At 37.0% G+C, this 18,695-nt stretch overlaps 1 protein-coding gene across 6 annotated transcripts in view; it reads left to right on the top strand.

Moving 5' to 3' along the window:
• LARP4B (La ribonucleoprotein 4B) overlaps positions 1-18,695 on the top strand; it is a 56,181-nt gene that overhangs the window by 32,744 nt on the left and 4,742 nt on the right. For 5 of the 6 annotated variants that reach the window (XM_086614258.1, XM_086614254.1, XM_086614255.1 and 2 more), the window contains 12 exons: positions 82-229; positions 427-588; positions 2,827-2,908; positions 3,783-3,919; positions 4,496-4,599; positions 6,405-6,515; positions 6,995-7,048; positions 7,402-7,611; positions 10,837-10,943; positions 11,457-11,711; positions 13,233-13,278; positions 16,439-16,603. In XM_086614258.1, coding sequence (XP_086470384.1) covers positions 82-229; positions 427-588; positions 2,827-2,908; positions 3,783-3,919; positions 4,496-4,599; positions 6,405-6,515; positions 6,995-7,048; positions 7,402-7,611; positions 10,837-10,943; positions 11,457-11,711; positions 13,233-13,278; positions 16,439-16,603 — 1,581 coding nt within the window. The remainder of the gene's footprint in view (positions 1-81; positions 230-426; positions 589-2,826; positions 2,909-3,782; positions 3,920-4,495; positions 4,600-6,404; positions 6,516-6,994; positions 7,049-7,401; positions 7,612-10,836; positions 10,944-11,456; positions 11,712-13,232; positions 13,279-16,438; positions 16,604-18,695) is intronic. The other variant, XM_086614253.1, reaches the window with a different exon arrangement.

Genomic DNA, 18,695 nt, shown 5'->3' with positions numbered 1-18,695 from the left:
TATTTGAAACTATATGTATATATGCACAGATGTGTGCTGTGCATCCACAAAGTGCATAATCAAAGAAATTTCTTTTTGTAGGAGTCAACCAAGGTTTCTGAGTTAAATCCTAATGCAAAGGTGTGGGGAAATCATATGTTACACTTGGAAGCAAGTGGTGCCACTGATGGTAGCGTGAGCAAAACGTGGGAAGAAATACCTGACCAACCTCCAGATTCTTGTAAAGAAGGTATGAATAAGAGTTTCTAGCTGTTCTTCAAAAAAAAAAAAGGTAGAAATCAATGCAGAACTTTCTCAATTTTAGTTTCATACTAAAAAAAATGAATGCAAATATGTAAGCAACTTTACTTCAGATTCAGTTTTAACTGTGATGTTACTGTGATTAGAAGGAATGCTTTTTGAGTATGTTTGTTGTCTCTGGTGCAGGACTGGATGCCAATGGTGATGGTGACAAAAAGCTTCAGAATGCAGTGCTGACAGAGCTGCAGGAGCCATCACCAGCTGTTTCGGTGTCGGACCAGACAGATATGAACCCTTTGGTTCTTGATCATTCTGAGTATGAGTCTATGCATGACACCACCCAGACAGGTAAGAGAAAGCTGATGTTTGTTTGAACTTGACTTAAAGAAAACATTTTGAGTTGAACAGTGAGCATCCATGAAAAAAACCCCAACAAAACAGCAAACAAACCAAAACAAAAACAAACAAATGACAAAAAACCCACAAACAAACAATCAAAAAAACCCTAACAAAAAACCCAAACCGAAAAAACTACACCACCTTTGTTGTGCAATATATTTGTCTTGTAAACAGATCCCAGAAAATCCTGTTTCTTTTGCTCTCAGGCTTAGACATATTTGGAAACTAGTCTCCTCCTCTTTATATATAGGCCTTATAAGCTACTGCATAGAATCAAACATAAGTTCTGGATATAACTGAGTGGTGTTTTCTGAAGTGTTATTCTGAATGCAGGTCCCTAGTGTAGATGTTTACATTTAGTTATCTACCTGTCTAAGCTGCATATTTCTGGTTGGTCAGGAACTCCAGGTGAAATTCACATACCATTTGTGTCTCAAGTAGTAATGTTAGTGTGTTGAAAGATCAGTCTTGTGCTTAAAATGCTAAAATAAGCAACAATTCAGTCTAACAACTTTACATTCTTTTTTAATGATTTCATGATTCTTTTTCACTACAACTGTTAGTAGCTGTAGTCTATACCAGATGGCATGTTTTAAGAAACTTCTGGGAACTAGCATAGAGATTAAGCCATGCTTACATTTCACTGAAAGGGACAGAAGGTCTGCAAGATGCATATACGATTACTACTTGAACTGAGATGAGAAAGAGAGGAATTTGTGCTGGGGGTTCCTTGAGATTAATGAGAAGTCTGTGCCTTGTCTGTTGTGCTTAGCTGACTTTGTAACATGTACTTGAAATGACCAGTGTAGCATCTGTAATAGTTGGAAATCAAGACAACTGAAATCAGATACAGTTGTGGCATCATCCTCGTTTGTGTTGAAAACTGAAAGTCTCTTTGACTGTTCTGCTTAAGGGTAGTGTTGGGGAATAATAAATAATAACAAACTGGGAAATAGAAAATTATCTTAATGGTGCCCAGCACTCTAGAAGGGCACACTGTTCCTCAGCTTAGTGCTAAAACTCATCAGCATGTCCTTTACATGCCCAAAACAGTTAACTTTTAACAGGAGTCAAATAGTGCTGTAAAGCAGCTGAACAGGAGGTCTAAACTATTTCACTTGATCAACAGTAGCATAACTGATCCCAATCTGAAATATGATTTTAAATTGTTATTTTTAAAAATGCATATAATTTGGGGTTTTGCTAGGTTTTGGGCAAGGAAAAAAGAGGATATGGGAAGAGAAATAGTGGTTAGTACATGATATGTGCATTTCTCAGATGTTGACATTATCTACATAAGAATAGAACATGTGAAGGACAAAACTGTGGGAGAAAATTACAAGTTGCTCTAGGAAGAAGAAAGGTTAAGGAGAGCTAAAGAAAAGGATGACAGTTAAGAGGGAAAGGATATAGAGGGTAATAGTTGGTGTGAAATACTTTTTTAAAAAACTGATTTACATTTATGTAATATGTTTCTAAATGTTTTGTAAATCTCTAAAAGCCACACTAAACTTCTCATCTTTAAATGATTCTCCCACTGACACAATTAGTTTACCCTCAACTGACTGTAGATTATTAAGTCTAAACTAAAACGAACATGAAATTAGTGTTTTCCATGTGATAATTTTGAAACTTCCAGGTGTAAGAAAAAATTAATTTCTCCTCCTTAACCAAGAAATTATTAGTTGATCACACATCTGTTGTTAATTAATTGGATATCTGCTGATATGCGTTTTTGAAACTCTCATATCTGAATTAGTGTGTTGGGAATTTAGAGTAAGGCCAGAATTACAAAGTGCCTCCATTACATTGCTTGCTTGCTGTATTAGTCAGGCTTTAGCAGCTAGAAACTGGTTATTTTCCTAAGACTGGAAGACAGATACACGAGCTAAATCAGTTCACTGTTTACTTTGAGATGTGTTTGTATCTGCTCTTCTAAAACTGTTTCAAATTTTTATGTTTTTGGAGAACAGAGGTTAACAAGTGAAGTCAGATATGGGTTTTTTTCTGTCTTAAATAGAAAATGTTGCTGTGCAATTTTGGTGAGTGGTGAACTAATACACAATGAACATTTATTGAACTTGAAAACTTGTTGAACAACCAGTAATAGATATGATGGCTTGATTGAAGTATCTGTTGTATAATATAGCAGACCTAAATTTTACACTTAAGTGTTTCAATTATTAGGTGGAAATGAACAGTTGCAGCCAGAAGGTCAGGAAGATTTACGAGAATTACTGAAGAAAACACTGGAATTCTGCTTATCTAGGTATGTATATACCTAAATGTAGCAAACTCGGGGATAACTAACAAGACCCAGTACCTAACTTGGGATGTATGTTAGTATATTTCACAGATGTCATTTAAAACTAAGTGGAAAGGATGAGAATTTGAGGGAAGTAACACGCAAATTCCAGAGAATCATATTGGTGTACCTCTTAAAGCTTACATGAAACTTGTAGGCCTAAACCAAACTAGCAAATATGTTGCTTTGAAGTGAGAATAGTTACAGGCAATTACAGCTCAGGTGAATTTTATGACACTTACTGCCTTTTTTCAAATTAAAACTGAGTAGTGTAAGCTGCTTGTTAAGCTTCAAGCTAGTAATTTTAAAATATGCGTAGATATAAACCAGTTTTTTTGTATGTGCTTCTGTAGATCCCTTTATATTTTAAGGACCAATTTAAAAAAGAAAAATAAATTAAGGACTCTGAATCATACACATTCCAGTATAGACTGATGTGAGATCATCAAAGCAGTTTACTTGTGCTTAATTGTTCTCAATGCTTGTGTCCAGATAAAAACATCCTAAACATGTATCTTAATAACCCAGAACAATTCCTAATGGATATACTCCTGCATAACCAGTTACAGTCAGTGGTCATTTGAAGTAGTAAACTGACAATATTACAGGTTTGGGGGGGTAATGTGCTGCCTGAACAGGAAGATGCCATTACTTTTGCATGAAGGGGAAAAAAAGACTCTTTCATGTTTTCTGGGAAGTGAAATATGTGGTGAAAATGCTGAAAACAAAATTTAGTGTAGGAATCTGCCTTCTATGTGACGAGTTTTTGTCTCAATTTTATTGGCAAAAGTTACATCTATGACTTCCCCCCCCCTTTTTTTTTTTCTTCTCCCAACAGAGAAAATCTTGCCAGTGACATGTACCTTATATCACAGATGGACAGTGATCAGTACGTGCCAATAATGACAGTAGCAAACCTTGATCATGTCAAGAAACTCAGTACTGACATGGATTTGATTGTTGAAGTACTGAGATGTAAGTAAATATCCCTCAATACTAGAAAGCATTTTGGCTATTGCTGTAGGACTATTAATCTGGACTTTGAATCACCCTTTCTTCTTTTGTTATGTATTGCAATAATATGCCATCCTTTTTCTGTAAAGCATTAAATAGAGCAAGCAGCTTCCAGTTTAGACCATCGCAATTAGAGGACTGCAGTTTTTATCAAAGCTGCTTCCTATGTGAGGTATTGAGTAACGATCTGTGTAAATGAGAATAATGTGAGTTTAAATTTTCAGAAAAGGCTACTGGACGTTACCACTAGGGTAAGAATCGAAAAAACATGACTCAATGTGTGCCTTAAAAGAAAAGCTAATGAATTGGTATTTTCTGGGCTGGAAGAGTAGAAGAGTGTGGAGATATTAAGGAACATGTCGACTCATATGTCTGAAAGTATGCTCAGTCATCTTCTGCCTGTTTATGAACGTCCAAAAATACTTTGTTTAGCACAAAAAGCTTTGCATTGTAAAACGGTGTCTGCAGCGTTTTTCGGTGTGCAAAGCTATTATGATTGCTGACAGCTGAAATATATTTCTGCCTCTTCTCTCTTAGCATTGCCTTTAGTCCAAGTGGATGAGAAAGGAGAAAAAGTTAGGCCAAATCAGAATCGCTGTATTGTGATTTTACGTGAAGTACCTGAATCTACCCCGATTGAAGTAAGTGTTTAATTGTTTGGTAAAGCATGCTTTTCCCTTAGGATTTGTAATTCAATAAGCATCTCTCATTTCTTTCTTTGTTGTTGGTTAGTTTCTAACAACACTTCTAAACCTTAGTTTATTATGTGTGTTTGGATAATAAATGTGTTTTATAGAAGCATGTTGCTCATAGGAAGACTGTGATAAAACCTGTAGCTCTACAAAGGGCTGAAAAACTGACAGTGCTGTGTTTGATAGAGATACCATAATTTTCTTGTACTCTGGCTTATCTGTATGCACTTAGTGCTCAGCTTCTTGGATAAATAGCAAACGAAGATGAGGGAGGATACGTCTTAGAATGGAAAATGCCACTGCTGCACCTTGAAGCTTGTTAGGGTAAAGTACGTAAAGCTTTGCAGGCATTTCCATAATGCTGAGGGTAGAGGTGTCCACAAGTCACTAAGGATCTCTGCTGGCTTGTGGAATGAGTGTGAGAGTGGAGAACTTCATGCTTCGAAAAATATTCAATGCAACTCTGATGTAGATGGGACTATAACTAATGGAAAGACCTAGAAAAAAAATAGATTGGGACATAGATTAAACCGTCTTGAATTTGCAGAAAGAAGAAGGCACAGATCCTTGATGATGGGTAGATAATGTAATTTCCCCTCTACTTAATTTTACAAGATAAATAAAGATTCTGAAAGAGTTGCTCTTCTTGATGTTCTTCATACAAAATTAAAAAGTACCGTAGTTGAAAAACCTTATAATAAAGAAGTAAGTGGCCTTAATAAACAGGAGCATGAAACAAAATGCTGAAAGGAATTGGAGGGAGGAAGTTAAATATGCTGTATACATAGCTTAAAATTACCAGCTGATTTCAGCTTTCTAAATGAAGTAACCTTTCAAAGACTGCCTAGCTTTTAATATTAGAGTTGTTTTTTGGTTTTTTTTTGCTGTCATCGGTGTGTCAGCTTGGGTATATTAGCACTGAGTGGTTGCTCTTAAGTGCTTAACAACAACAAAGTTCTGAGGAGCCTTTTATTTTCTAAAGAGATGATCCGAAGTGTCCTATCCATTATGTGTTTAAATTTGCCAGACTGGAAAATCTAGACTTAACGAGCCAGATTTAATAGGATATGTTTTCTGGCGTAGCATGGTCAGGCTTTATTTAAGTAGCAAAGTTACAAAATATTGTTAAGGCCTACTGAGTTGCATTGCTTTTTGTTTCTGCTCATGTCAACTCTGACAAAAATAAGTAATATGCAAATGCATTAAAACAAATATAAAGTTCAAAGTGAGTTTTTTTTTCTGTAGAAACTAGCTGATTGTTTTTGAGGTAACATAAACCCTGTTTCATATGTATTAATCTGTAGGCACTTGAGTCAAGTGTATCTCCAGGTTTCTGCTGAAAGGATGAGGTTCTCCCGTCCCATGCCGTATGCACAGGTTTTTGTGTGACTCTGTGGTTTTAGGGACAGGGGACAAATAGACATTTTTCTGCACTCGATGCCAAATTTAATTGTCTCTCTGTGCCCCAAATAGCTTTTCCCCTGAAATAAAGGGAGTATGCAGAATGGCAGTATGGCCTTACATGGTGCTTGTTTCTATTCGTTCTAGCTAGCAGGGAGATTGGAGAGCACTGTAACACTACTGCAGGTGTTCTGAAGTTCTCAGTTCTGTTTTGTGAGCCCGAAAGTGCTTTTTATCTTTCTTACTTGGAGTTTGCGTTCTGCACTTTAAATTGATGTTTTCTTCTGTCCATCCTTTTTTTTTTTTTCCTCCCACCCTTTTCTCTTTCTTCTTATCAAAACTACTTCCCTTAGGAGGTTGAAGCACTTTTCAAAGGAGATAATTTGCCTAAGTTCATCAACTGTGAGTTTGCCTATAATGACAACTGGTTCATCACATTTGAATCAGAAGCTGATGCACAGCAGGTAACACTGTTTTTTGAAGCATTTTAGAATATAACAGTGAATGAGGCTGGGATGTGCGTGGATGATGGGTCGTAAGCTGTATTACAAATGTGTAACAGTTTAAAAAGAAAAATACCAAAACCTCTAAACCCAGTAATGCTTCCTCTTAGCTAATATCGAGTTTTCAGTACTGTAAACATATCTTGTTTGCATATCCTGGCTTCCTGGCCAAAGCTGTAATTTTTTGTACTAAGAACATTGATATTTTGGATGACACACTGAAATGCTTCAATCATAAGAATTGAAGTCTTGTTTTAATGCTTCTGAAGCACTTCTACAGTGACAACTTAAATCTTGCTGAGTGCAGATTACATATGAGGGTTTTCTTTAGTCTAACATTAGCAAACACTTAAAGTACTATTGTTAGGCCTAGCCTGTCAAAACTTAAGTTTTCTTTGTTTAAATTATATGTGATGAATTTTGTAATTACTTTTTTAAAGGCTTACAGATACCTTAGAGAAGAAGTGAAAACCTTCCAAGGAAAACCTATTAAGGTAAATAGAGCTTTATGGGGGTTTTGGGGCATGTGTATATGCTCTGGTTTTTATGGGGCTCACTGTGTTTTCTAATATAAATTTAAGTGGTCCAGCCTCAGCAACCATTTGACCTGGAGATGGGTTTTGTAATGTAGCACATGTCATTTTACTTCTCCTTTTCCTCCTTTTGGGTAGCAGTATATCCATCCCAGCATCAGGCCAGCAGGGAAGCATTCAGGTGTTTCTGCCTTCTCTGAAGGAGAAAGCAGTGACTAACAAGTGTCCAAGAAAAGTTTGAGAGCTGCTAGTTTGAACCGTCCTGATTTAATTTGAAAGGCTACTGTAATAAAAAAACCTCATCTCCTTTGCAGGCAAGGATAAAAGCAAAGGCAATAGCTATAAATACGTTTTTGCCAAAGAATGGATACAGACCTCTGGACATGAACCTCTACACGCAGCAGCGTTACACAACATCCTTTTACTTACCTCCAGTATACAGTCCCCATCAGCAGTTTCCGTTGTACAGCTTAATTGGCCCACAGACCTGGTCAGCCACACACAGCTACCTTGACCCTTCATTGGTAAGTCTCTTGGTGATGGAACAGTTGCATTCTTTTCAAAGCTGTTATTATTTTCTTGTGAAGTCTTGACGTGTAGGAAGCATACGTATCCTGAAGAGGGGGGGGTTTAAGTTAGTGATTCTTCTTGAAAAACAGTTCTTCAAAATTCTTCCCCTGGTGTACAAGATTAATTATGTGAAAAGTGCGTCTGGTTTCACATTGCAGTGTGATTCTCTTCTTAACCTTTTAGTTTTTGAAGCAGTTCTTTACTAAAGATTATTAGCTAACTATTACCAAAAGAAATCTTTAGTAAGGACTTCTTTTAGTAGTGGGTAAAAGCTTATTTAGAAATTAGATCTTCAGAACATGTACGTGAATACCACAGAAAGCAATTCTGGTATGTACTGAATAAACTTAATGGAATCAGATAGATAAGGATAACTTAGTATCTTGACCTTCCAGCAGGAAAATAAGTTTTAGGTTAACATGCTGAATTACCCTATTCAGCATGTTCTTAAAGCAACACATTTTCTATGCAAAAGTAACATCTTTTTTGGCAATAAAAATTAAAATTACTTTTGCTAATAAAATCATTCACTTTTGAATAGCTTACTTTTAAAAAAATTTCTTAAAGGGGCTATCAGTTAGTTGTAGAGCAAGGGTGGTAGCAATAAGTCCTTAGATACTCTAATGGGACATCCACTGCATCCTGCAATGCTGCTTCCATCTTCTCCGTTGTGACAGTCCCATTGGAATTACCTTGACCCCTTTTAGTCTGTCTTTGTTATCCTACGAAAACTAATATGAATATAGTTTTCTGTAATGACGAGGAGACTAAGGTTGTCCTGTGTGGAACCTCATTCTCCCCTCTGTAAGTGCCTCTTTACTTGCGGCTAAAAGAAACTAGGGTAGCAATGCTCAAAATTAGAAGCTTTTTAGAGTTTTTTTGGCAGAGGATTAAAGCGTCCTTGAACAAACTTGAGCAAACTTCCTGTGTATGGAACAGCAAGCTAATTAAAAAGTTCATGTGCTAAACACTTCACATACAGGGAAGGTAGCCAGAGCTCTTGCAGGGAAAGACTCTTTAAGGGGGATGAAGAATGCAGAGGAGACAAGGTAGCCTAGTGAATGATGTTATTGCAGGAGAAAGCCACCTTATTAAGCAGCTATGAATGTGATTCTTCCTCAAGATAAATTAAGACTGACTATTGCACAGTCTTGCTGTGGGATAGTAAAGTAGTTGGGTAGCATTGGTGTAGATGATGTAGATTAATTGGCCACTGGTTCAAGCACAGTGTAGTGTGTATCTGCTTTTTGTACTCCAGAAAGCTTGCTAGTCCTGGCCTTTGGGGAAGATATTAGAAGTTTGCCAGCATTAAAGATCTCATACCTTTCTCTGTAAAAACAGAAAATTAACTGATAAAGCTTTGCTTCCTGCTGGTTTGCAGTATATGGGTTAACTGTGTTTTGTGTACATTAACATGTAGTACAATGTTTCTTGAACCTTTTATAAGAGAGCTATATTTGAATAGAAATTACTGAAGGAGAACTGGGAACGCAAGGAACAATGACACAGGAATAATTTTCCTGAGATGGGGTTGCAGTTTGCATGTAGAGACTTGTGTGTAAACATAGCAGAAGTTTCTCTCCTCTCCTCTTCTGCTTTGGCGTAAACACTAATAGTCCTTTTGAGATTAAATATACCCAATATTGTGAAATACAGTTTTAGTTCTGAAACTGGAATATGGCAACACGTATCTTAAATTCTAAAACTACCTACTTCTTCATCAAGTACTTAATAATATTTAAGTATATTAAGTAATTAAATACTTTCCTTAAGTATTTGAGGAAAGGTCTAGATGACTTCTGTGAAGAAAGCAAATTGCCGCCATGGCAGGGAGGTTGGAACTAGATGATCTTCAGGGTCGCTTTTAACCCAAACCGTTTTACGATGCTTTTGGTATTAATGGAAAATGAAAATGCTATTTTTCCCCCTCCGGAAAGATCACCCATCTTTATAAAGGGGTGAAAATTGCTAGTATCCCTTTAAGCAATGAGTTAAGCATTTGTTCCTTTAGTGTTCAATGTCTCATCATTATTCAGATTCAGTAGTTGCTTACTAACTTTGATTGAATTTTACAGTGTTCAAGTTGTAACTGTTAAAGCAGAAAGCACTAGCACTTCAAAGCAGTATTTTGATGAAACTTTGTTCCTGAGATAGCTTTATTAAACTCCTAATGGCTGATTTTTTGGAGTCTGAGGTGGCATTTGCTGTCATGTGTGCTAGGCTAGGCTAACAGTAATTTAGCGTGACAGCTTTGGTGTTAAATATTATTTTCATTGATTAATGATTTGCTTAAACTTTTGTGAGAAAGGTTAGACAAGCTTAAAGATACTTTTATAGGAAACAGTCTTAATCCCAGCTGTTTTCTTATCATTTCGTTAAGTGTAGAATGAGTGCTACATAGAAGTCTTACTGTTCTGCATTTTAGTTATTTTCTGGGGGAGAAAATAAACAAGCATTTGCTATTACTAATAATAACATTTCTAAATGAAACTCATTCATACATTTTAAAAGAAAAGTGTGCTAGTGAGGTTGGAGAAATTGCTATGAACATGGTTCAAATTTTGAGATCTTGTTAATACAAGACATTGATATGCACCCACCCCCAAAATCCTTTGCTAATGTTGATTCTTTGGGAAACAAGACAGTAATTCACATGGAGAATAAGGTGGTAAAAAGTGAAAAGAATCAGACGTCCACTTAGCATCCACTTATTCTCCAGGCTTTATTTAGGTATCGTGGTAGATAAGTAGAATGAGACTCTAAAAAGATTCTTTTTTTTTTTCTTTTTAAGGAGAGATTCACATATAAATTGTAAGGAAAAACAATTACAGGCTGTGTAGGTTAGAGACCCTTTGATGAAGAAGTATCTTTGCACTCTGAAGCCATGCATATTGTGGTGTGAAATAGAAGGAGTGTTACTTAACTTACAGCCAGGAATTTTGACTCAATGCATCATTTTCAATACTTTTAACAAGTTACCAGAACTTGAATATGTGTAGGAGGTGTCTGCTTGAAAAACAGCATTTTGTAAGTTGGTTACAAGGCACTGGTCAAATGTTCTATTGCTGTTTGAGCCAATCTTTTAAATACTGCCCTGCATAGAATGACGTAAAATACAGGGTTAAGAAAAAACAGTACTTAGTTTGTTTATAATTGTGAGCATGTAATGCCTTCTTTAGGTAACACCGTTTCCAAATACTGGATTTATCAATGGGTTCACATCTCCAACCTTCAAGCCTGCTGCTTCTCCACTGACTACGCTCAGACAATATCCTCCCAGGAACAGGCAAGTTCAACCATCCTTTAACAATATACATACTATTGTATTATCTGACGTGGGGTTTTAATCTGCTTATTTTAGTAGCACTGGCTAACTTGAAAATTCTTGTGAAGTGGGACCTGGTGCAAGGTTAAGTGAGGCCAAAGGGCAGATGGTGCTGCTATTGTTAGTGGATGTACCGCTTCTAAATGTAAAAGGATTGACTGAAAGCTGAGAACTTGTCTGTTCCATGATTTAGGATATTCAGATGAAATGTTCTGAATGATGGTATGTGATCAGCAGGCTTATTCGTATGGTATTTTCAGTTTCAAGTAGTTTTTAGTAAAGCCATAGTTGAAAATAGATAGTAAAAAGGCTGATTTTGGTAATTCACATGGTCTATTAAAATGAATATTTATCATTCTTATAAATGAAGTATGAAATAAAGGAGTAAAGGTCGTCTTCTGAATTCTGTGTATAGTCTTGGGCCTCAGAAGATATCTCATAGTACATATGTTGAAATGACTTTTGAATTTGTAGGAATCCTAGCAAGTCTCATATACGACATACAATACCCAGTGCAGAAAGGGGACCTGGGCTTCTAGACAGTCCTACAATATTCAACTTTTCTGCTGATCGTTTAATCAATGGCGTCAGGAGTCCACAGACGCGGCAGCCGGGACAAAACAGGACACGGATGCAGAGTGCTACTACGAGTTACACCAAGAGGGAAGTAGGAACTGGGCGGATGGAACAGACCAGCGTTGACTCGTCTCCTGGATTAGGTAGAGGAAGGTGAGTGTATTAATCTGTAGTTGTCCTCTAAACAACCCAGTGTTACTGCTTCTAAACTACTTCTCTTAGTAAAGAGGTACGGTACTGCAGTAGTACTGTTCTCATTACTATTTTAAACTGAGACCGTCTCCTCTAAAAGCTGAAATCTTGGAAAGTACTTCAGAGAACTTGCTAAATGTAGAAAAAGCGCAAAGTGGACTTGCACACTTTCCTACCGAGTGAAAATCATTAATGGCAGCTGATGAACAATTTGCAGCCATAAGCTCTCATCCACTACCCTTTCTTTATCTGTTCTAAGGAAGTTTTTGCATATTATTTGAGTTTAGTGAAGCAGTTCTGCCCAGTCTGTTGTTCAGTGGTGTAGATTATGCATCTGAACATGTACTAGCAATGCTCTTTGCTAATTTTTTTAAGTTGAGAGATCAGAATTTTGCCCAAATCAGACATTTAAAACAACAAAGATGATGGATTGGTTTGGAGGGAGGAAAAGGGATTACATGCAACTAAGAAAACTATTGGTATGCAGTTTTTTAAAAAAAAAAACAAAAAACCAACAACAACAAAAAAAACTAAAACCAAACAACAAACACCTGGAGAGCTTAAAATTGGTGGCACCAATCTTAATTTAAGACTTTAGCTGGCTTATTTTGGAATTTTTTAAATATAGTACAGTTCTAATAAGTGCTTCATAAAAGTACTGTGCAGCTCTGTTTAATGATGCCTGTGTTTGGGCGTCCAAGTAAATCACATTTTGAGTGACTTACTGAATTGGAAGATAACTCGAGTCTTTTGCAGATGATACTGTATTATACTTGTATGGTATCATTGCAAAATTAAGTGGGAAATTTGTGCAAGGTTTGTAATACTTTTCTCAATCTTATTTGCCAAATTGTGTTATAACTAGTGGGTGAAAGCATGATTAAGGATGTAGGAAACAAGATTGCTCAAACTCTAGACTACAAAAATGTACAGGAATAGTCAGTACTTAAATTTATATTCTGATGTTTTGATATTCAATATGTTTAGAATATTTGAAGTCAAAAAGAAAACTTAGAAAATACATTGAAACTGAGTTAGAAGGCATTGCAAATTTTAAACTGTGGCTTGGAGGGGCTTTATCTGAAGCAGGGCTGGGGGAGAAGTACTGAAAATGTTTTGGAGGGGCTTTACCTGAATTGGAAATAGTTAACTATATTTCAGAAGTTATGTAGGTATCAAAAAAGACTAAAACCTTTACTTCGGATATTGAAAGGTTTTGTCTAAGCCTTACATGTTATCGGCACTGAAATGCTTTTAACGCAGGAATTATTTGTAACTAGTGTATTCTTACACTAACTTGTATAAGATCCATACCTTTATTTTAATGAGAGCTTGCTAGAAATTTTCCCTAAAACATTTTTTAATTACCTGTCTAAAATAAAGATGGATGAAATGGCAATTTGAATTAATTTCTCCTGTTTTTGCCAACTGCTTCCCATTCATTTATAGGCAAGGTTCTGATAACTGCTTTCTTTCCCTTAGGAAAAACTCATATGGCTACCGAAAGAAAAGGGAGGACAAGTTTACAGTGAGTGTTCATTATTGTATTCATCTATAGTAAAAGTAGAGTAACAAGGCAATAGTATGGATATTATGTGGAGTAGCAGGTGTGATAAGTTACTGCACAAGCAATTGTATGTCACAGTTGACTGAAGGCAGCAGCTCATTAGATTCACCTGATTTTACTGCATTTGGGTATCAGAGAAGATTGTCCATTAATGTAGAAGTCAGGAAAAAGTTAAAACTACTCTCTTTATGGTAGCAAAAAAATTCTATCTGTTACTTTGTCAGCATGCCAGTGTTCATGTTCAGGGAGAGCTGCATAGCTAAGCTAAAGTTCAAAAAACTTGATACCTGTTTGTCATTCATGTGGATGTTGAAGAACATTTTATAGATCCATGTGTCATCACGTATAGCTAGAATGTGAGTTAAGTGGCCAGTTCTGTTTCTTAAATACCTCTGAAAGTACCACTTGGTAAGGGTATGCTAACATATTGAAATATTACAGTTTCAGTAAACTTAAGTTCAAGGTGAATACCTAAATAGCCTTAATACTTGAAAAGGCTGTAGATATTGTGTAGAAGAAAGAAAACGTAATTTTTTTGGTAGGACTTAAGATTTGATTTGATGAAACCAGACACTTTTCCGCAATTCATTTTTGCGACGCATGGCATGTTCATAAAGTTGAACCGGATTATTTCCTTATTCCCATTACAATTGCAAAGTGACTCCACTGCATGAGCCATAACACCTTGTTAAAGGTCTGGAATAATTGTATTTGTGGCTCCTGCTGTTGAGTAGCCTTATGGGACTTGGATAAAGGAGCATGAAGGTTTGGAAAGTATAAACCAAATGATTCCTTCCCTTTGGTTGCTTTTAGTTTTTGTCAAACTTCTCAAAGCTCAATGAGATCAGACTACATGTGGGGTTCTCAATGCTTCTTTCTTTTGCCCTTTCAAAGGTGCTTGAATTTTTACATCGATGTTTTTCCTATCAACATATTTTTGTGTCTTCAAAAGAACAAGAGAGTGGTACAGATTAGACATATAAGTGAGTGGCTCAAGTGAAAGGATTGCCTTGGATGCTCTTACTGAGCCAGAAAGGCTTTTCTGACTCTGCTGATTTTAAAGGGTGTTTTAACTTTGAATGGTAGGCATGATTTCATTGGAGACCCGCGGTTCACTTTCCTCAGCACCAGGCTTTAATGTCCACCTGTGCAGCCAGGTTCCTTCTAGTCTTTTCTGGCACATGAATCTTTAGTCTGTACTGTCCGGTGATGCAGCTTGGACAGAGTTGAGAGCTGCTGCACGCCCACAACTGTGTACAGTGGGAAGGAGCATCCTCTGAAGTGAAAGGTTAAAATTTAACCCATTAGACTGTGGAAATAATTAAATTCAGGATCCTGTTTCTTGTGTGATGCTGTAGTGATTAGATATTGTACATAGGGCATCAGTACAGCCCAGTTGCATTTGAATGGAGTGATGACTTTTTTGATTAATTTTTTTTAAGGAAAAATTTGGAAAGTATGCATGCTCGTATGAGAAACAGCATGAACCTTTTTGATCACATTGTATCTGAGGCTATAGACATAAGCCAATTACTCAACTTGTCATAGCAGGTTGATTTGAGAAGTTTTATGCAGTTGGCAGCTTAAAATCTGTTTAAGTCCTCCCTGGTCTCACTAATTGAAGATGTTAATGGTACTCGTCTCTTAATATTTTGGGGGCTTTGAGGATATATCTGTATAACGTAAAATGTTTGTAACAAACATAAAAGCATTATCTATTGCAGGACTTCAGTCCCATTTGAGAAAACTAAGTGCTGTGATTTGCAGAACTGTTCTTAAAAGAAAAAAAAAAAAGGGGGTGTGGGAGGGAAGTTGTTCCTCTTGCATTTTGAGCTGGGTAAGTGTAGTCTCTCTCCGTGACCCCTTGACAGGTCATGTGACTCCTATTTTTGGAGGTTTGCAGCTCCCATGGCTGTAGCACTCTTCAGCTGTGTTCTGGGGAGTAACGCTGGGTCAGTAGCAGAACTTCGAGTTGCAATTGTTTTGCCCCTGTATTAATTCTTTCTGTACTCCTTCCAACACACGCTTTTGACATAAACTGTAATTTGTGAAAATACCTCGAGGGTAGTTTTGTATCTATTGCTCTTCATGAGGAGGAAGGGGAAAAACATAAGTAATGCAACACTTTTCTGTCCAGAAGCATTGTTTTCACATTCAGGCCATCTTGGGTATATACTCATAAATATTTTTCTTTTCAAAAAAGAAATTGTTTAAAAGACAGCTTTGTGTCTGGTGTTCTGCAGTACAGACCATCTTTGCAGGGATCTGAGCACAGTTGGGAAACAGTTACTTTTTTGTTTACATGATGTAGATGAAGTTAATGGGTAACTTCAGTTAGTGTGTTACAAAAAGAATTTTATTTTTTCAGTGTAAACAGAATTTAGTTTTACAAATCCTTACAAGCAGTCCTCAAAAGTGTTTTTTTAACTGTGGTACTCTGAACTCCTGAACTGCTTTATGTAGTGCAAAATAGTTGTATTTAGCCCATTGATGTGTGTGTGCCTGGGACGTTGTTTTTCTTCTTAGATTTACTTAGAAAAATTCTCCCTGTTTCAAAATTAGTTTTCATGTTTACCTTTGCGTTTTTATGAAGTGACCATATAAATTCATATTAATTAGATGAAAATTGCTGTTGTCTGCAATACATGCAAGGCATACTGTCTTGCCATTTATTAATGTATCTAAACAAGATACAAAGTTCTTAACTCCTCTCATTCATTTAGAATGTTACCAACTGCACATAAGTGGACTTTGTTTTCACTATATTGTGATATCTAAACCAGTCTGATTTGCTTTTTGTGTCGGTGTAAGCATCCATCCTGAAGGAAAAGTCAGCGAGAAAACTTTTCTTACTATACCAGTATCACTAAAGCTTATGCACATGAAATTTTTAAGGATGCTTATGCCATCCTTTGTAAATAATAGTTAAATATTTAAGGGCAACAGTAGAAAATGAAGGCATCTGTTCCTCGCTACTGTGTGGTTTTTTGGGGAGGTGGAATGGAGGAGGCCTCTCTAGGGCTTCACAGATATAAACCAAATGTGAAATACGATTTAGAGTCCCACGTCTGTCTTTTCTGTCATCCAGTGCAGTAACCTCAACATGTTGTTTCTGTTCCAGAGAGGCCAAACACAGTCTCCACCACCCCCAAAACCTCCATCTCCTAGCTTTGAATTGGGTTTATCTAGCTTTCCTCCATTACCCGGGGCTGCTGGCAATTTAAAGACCGAAGACCTTTTTGAAAACAGACTGTCCAGTGTGGTAATAGGAACGCCAAAAGAAAGAGTGAGTAGCCTGTGTTCGCTTTGCGGAAAACAAAGAATTGCATACCTCTTGTTTTCAGATTCAGTGGCTTATACATCGGAAAAGCTTGTGGTTTTACACAGGTCATAAGAAATGCTTTTAAAAAAACCAGCTGTCAAATGATGTGCTGCTGCCTTCTTCACTTATATCTTAAAATTTCTTGACTCTTTTCTCTGAAATGGTGTGGAGTATGAGCACCACTATAACTGAATGTTAATATTAGAGATGAGAAAATATGTTCTTTGCTGTTCATAGTTCCCTCAGGCTTTTTGATACTTAGGTGAAAAATATGTGATAAATTTTCCTTCTGTTTCAAAGTTGCACTTCTGAGTTGTATGTAAAACACTTTCAAGTGTCACAGACAAACTTTTAAGCACTGAAATATAAAGAAGCTGCCTACATAATCTCAGTACGCTAGGCATCATAGCTGGAACAAGAACTGTTACCAAACCCAGCTGGATACCAGTGCTGTCTTGTCATGTTGTTTGGAAAGATAAAAATATACCAGAATGATCTGGCAACGACTGCTTTTTAGGTGTACTAAAGATGCAATTCAAAATTAATGTTCGGTAGCTGTTCATAGAGTTCGTTCTTAGAACTGTCTCTACCATGCCATCTGTGTGTGACAGCATATTCTCCTCCGTCAGGACTCATAACCCTGTGCACTATGGAACAGTCTGGGCTATGGAAGTCTATTGTGGCTTTTTTACTAGCTCTGATGTTAACTTGTGTTTTTCTAGCTGTACCGCAACTGAAGAAGTGAACCGTGAATATAGCAGTGCAAAGCAACCTGATGAAACACCAATACCTCTCTGCTGTGTCTCGTCTCTAAAACCAGTCTATTACAGAAGTGTTTTCTTTGGTGCCCATGTATCAGGGATGGGTAGGGAGGGTATTTGTTGGTAAAGGAAAGAGGAGGCGACAGGGCAGCCTGCACCCAAAGCAGTGATTGCGCAGACAAGCCATCTATTTTGCCTTCTGTAAGTGGTAACGGGGACAACTACATTCCAGGGTTGCATTTAGGGGGGAATTTGCAGGACAGTGCCATGATAACAGCAGTGTTTAACTTATTGTAAGTCAGTACTCCAGATTGTAGTCTGTTCTTGGCTGAGATAGATCTATTTTTGAAGTATTGTACCTCTGTTATTTCTGAAATTATTTTTCTATTGTATTTCAGGTTTTAAATATAATTCCAGCACTTGCTGAAAACCCATTGCTCCTCCCGTTACAAATCTAGTACTTGCTTTGCACTGTGCTTATTGTAAAGAACTTATCTCCCCTGTAGAGGCAGTCTTAGTATTAGTCAGGCGCTGAAGTTTTATGATAGTGCAATGTGCTGTCCCATTAAAAAGCTTCCTTTGATTTCCCAATTTCTTTTTCCAGCTTGCATGAGTTAGTCTGTACCATTGTGTGGAAGAAAGGGATTGTGCTGTCTGTCATTGGTGGCGTTAATAAAGAATCAGATAACAGCAACTGGTCCCAAAGAGCAATTGTGTTCTACTACAAAGGTGTTTGAGTTAACGTTAGAATCCTGTCAATGTGTACAGGCTGCTTTTCATCTTGATCTCGACTTTTTTTTCATGTCACCTGATGTAGTGTTAGAAGTGCCGAAGTAGAGTTACACAGTGCTACTCTTGTTTTAGAGATGGGCAAGGCCAGTGTGCAGAAGCTGGGTGAACTTAGGTTGTGTAATTTCCAACAGCTGTTATCCCAGCATCATATCTTTTATGCTCTTTGTTTTGTGGTGCTCTTCTAGATGTAGATTTGGGGAATGGCAAGTGTTAATCATCTCACATTTTCTAAGTAGGACACTGCAGTGCTCTCAGATCAGGGGCTGAGCGTTTTGGCCTAGGAACAGCACTTGCACGCCTGCTTGACTTGAAGCTATTCACACTTAAACATGTACCTGCAAGTTTTGATGAGCTTGAGCCAGAATGCTCAGCAACTTGCAATTTCAAGCCTTTGCACATGCTATGGTAGTGAGTAAAACTATAGAAGCTGCTCTTTTATTTCTGAACATCCACCTTTTATGGTTTTACTTTTACTTTGAGTAAAACTAGGCTTAGATCTACTG

Source organism: Tauraco erythrolophus, chromosome 7, assembly GCF_009769465.1.
Source record: "Tauraco erythrolophus isolate bTauEry1 chromosome 7, bTauEry1.pri, whole genome shotgun sequence".
Taxonomy (NCBI): domain Eukaryota; kingdom Metazoa; phylum Chordata; class Aves; order Musophagiformes; family Musophagidae; genus Tauraco; species Tauraco erythrolophus.
Note: the sequence above shows the minus strand (reverse complement) of the source record. Positions and strands in the feature narration are given on the sequence as shown.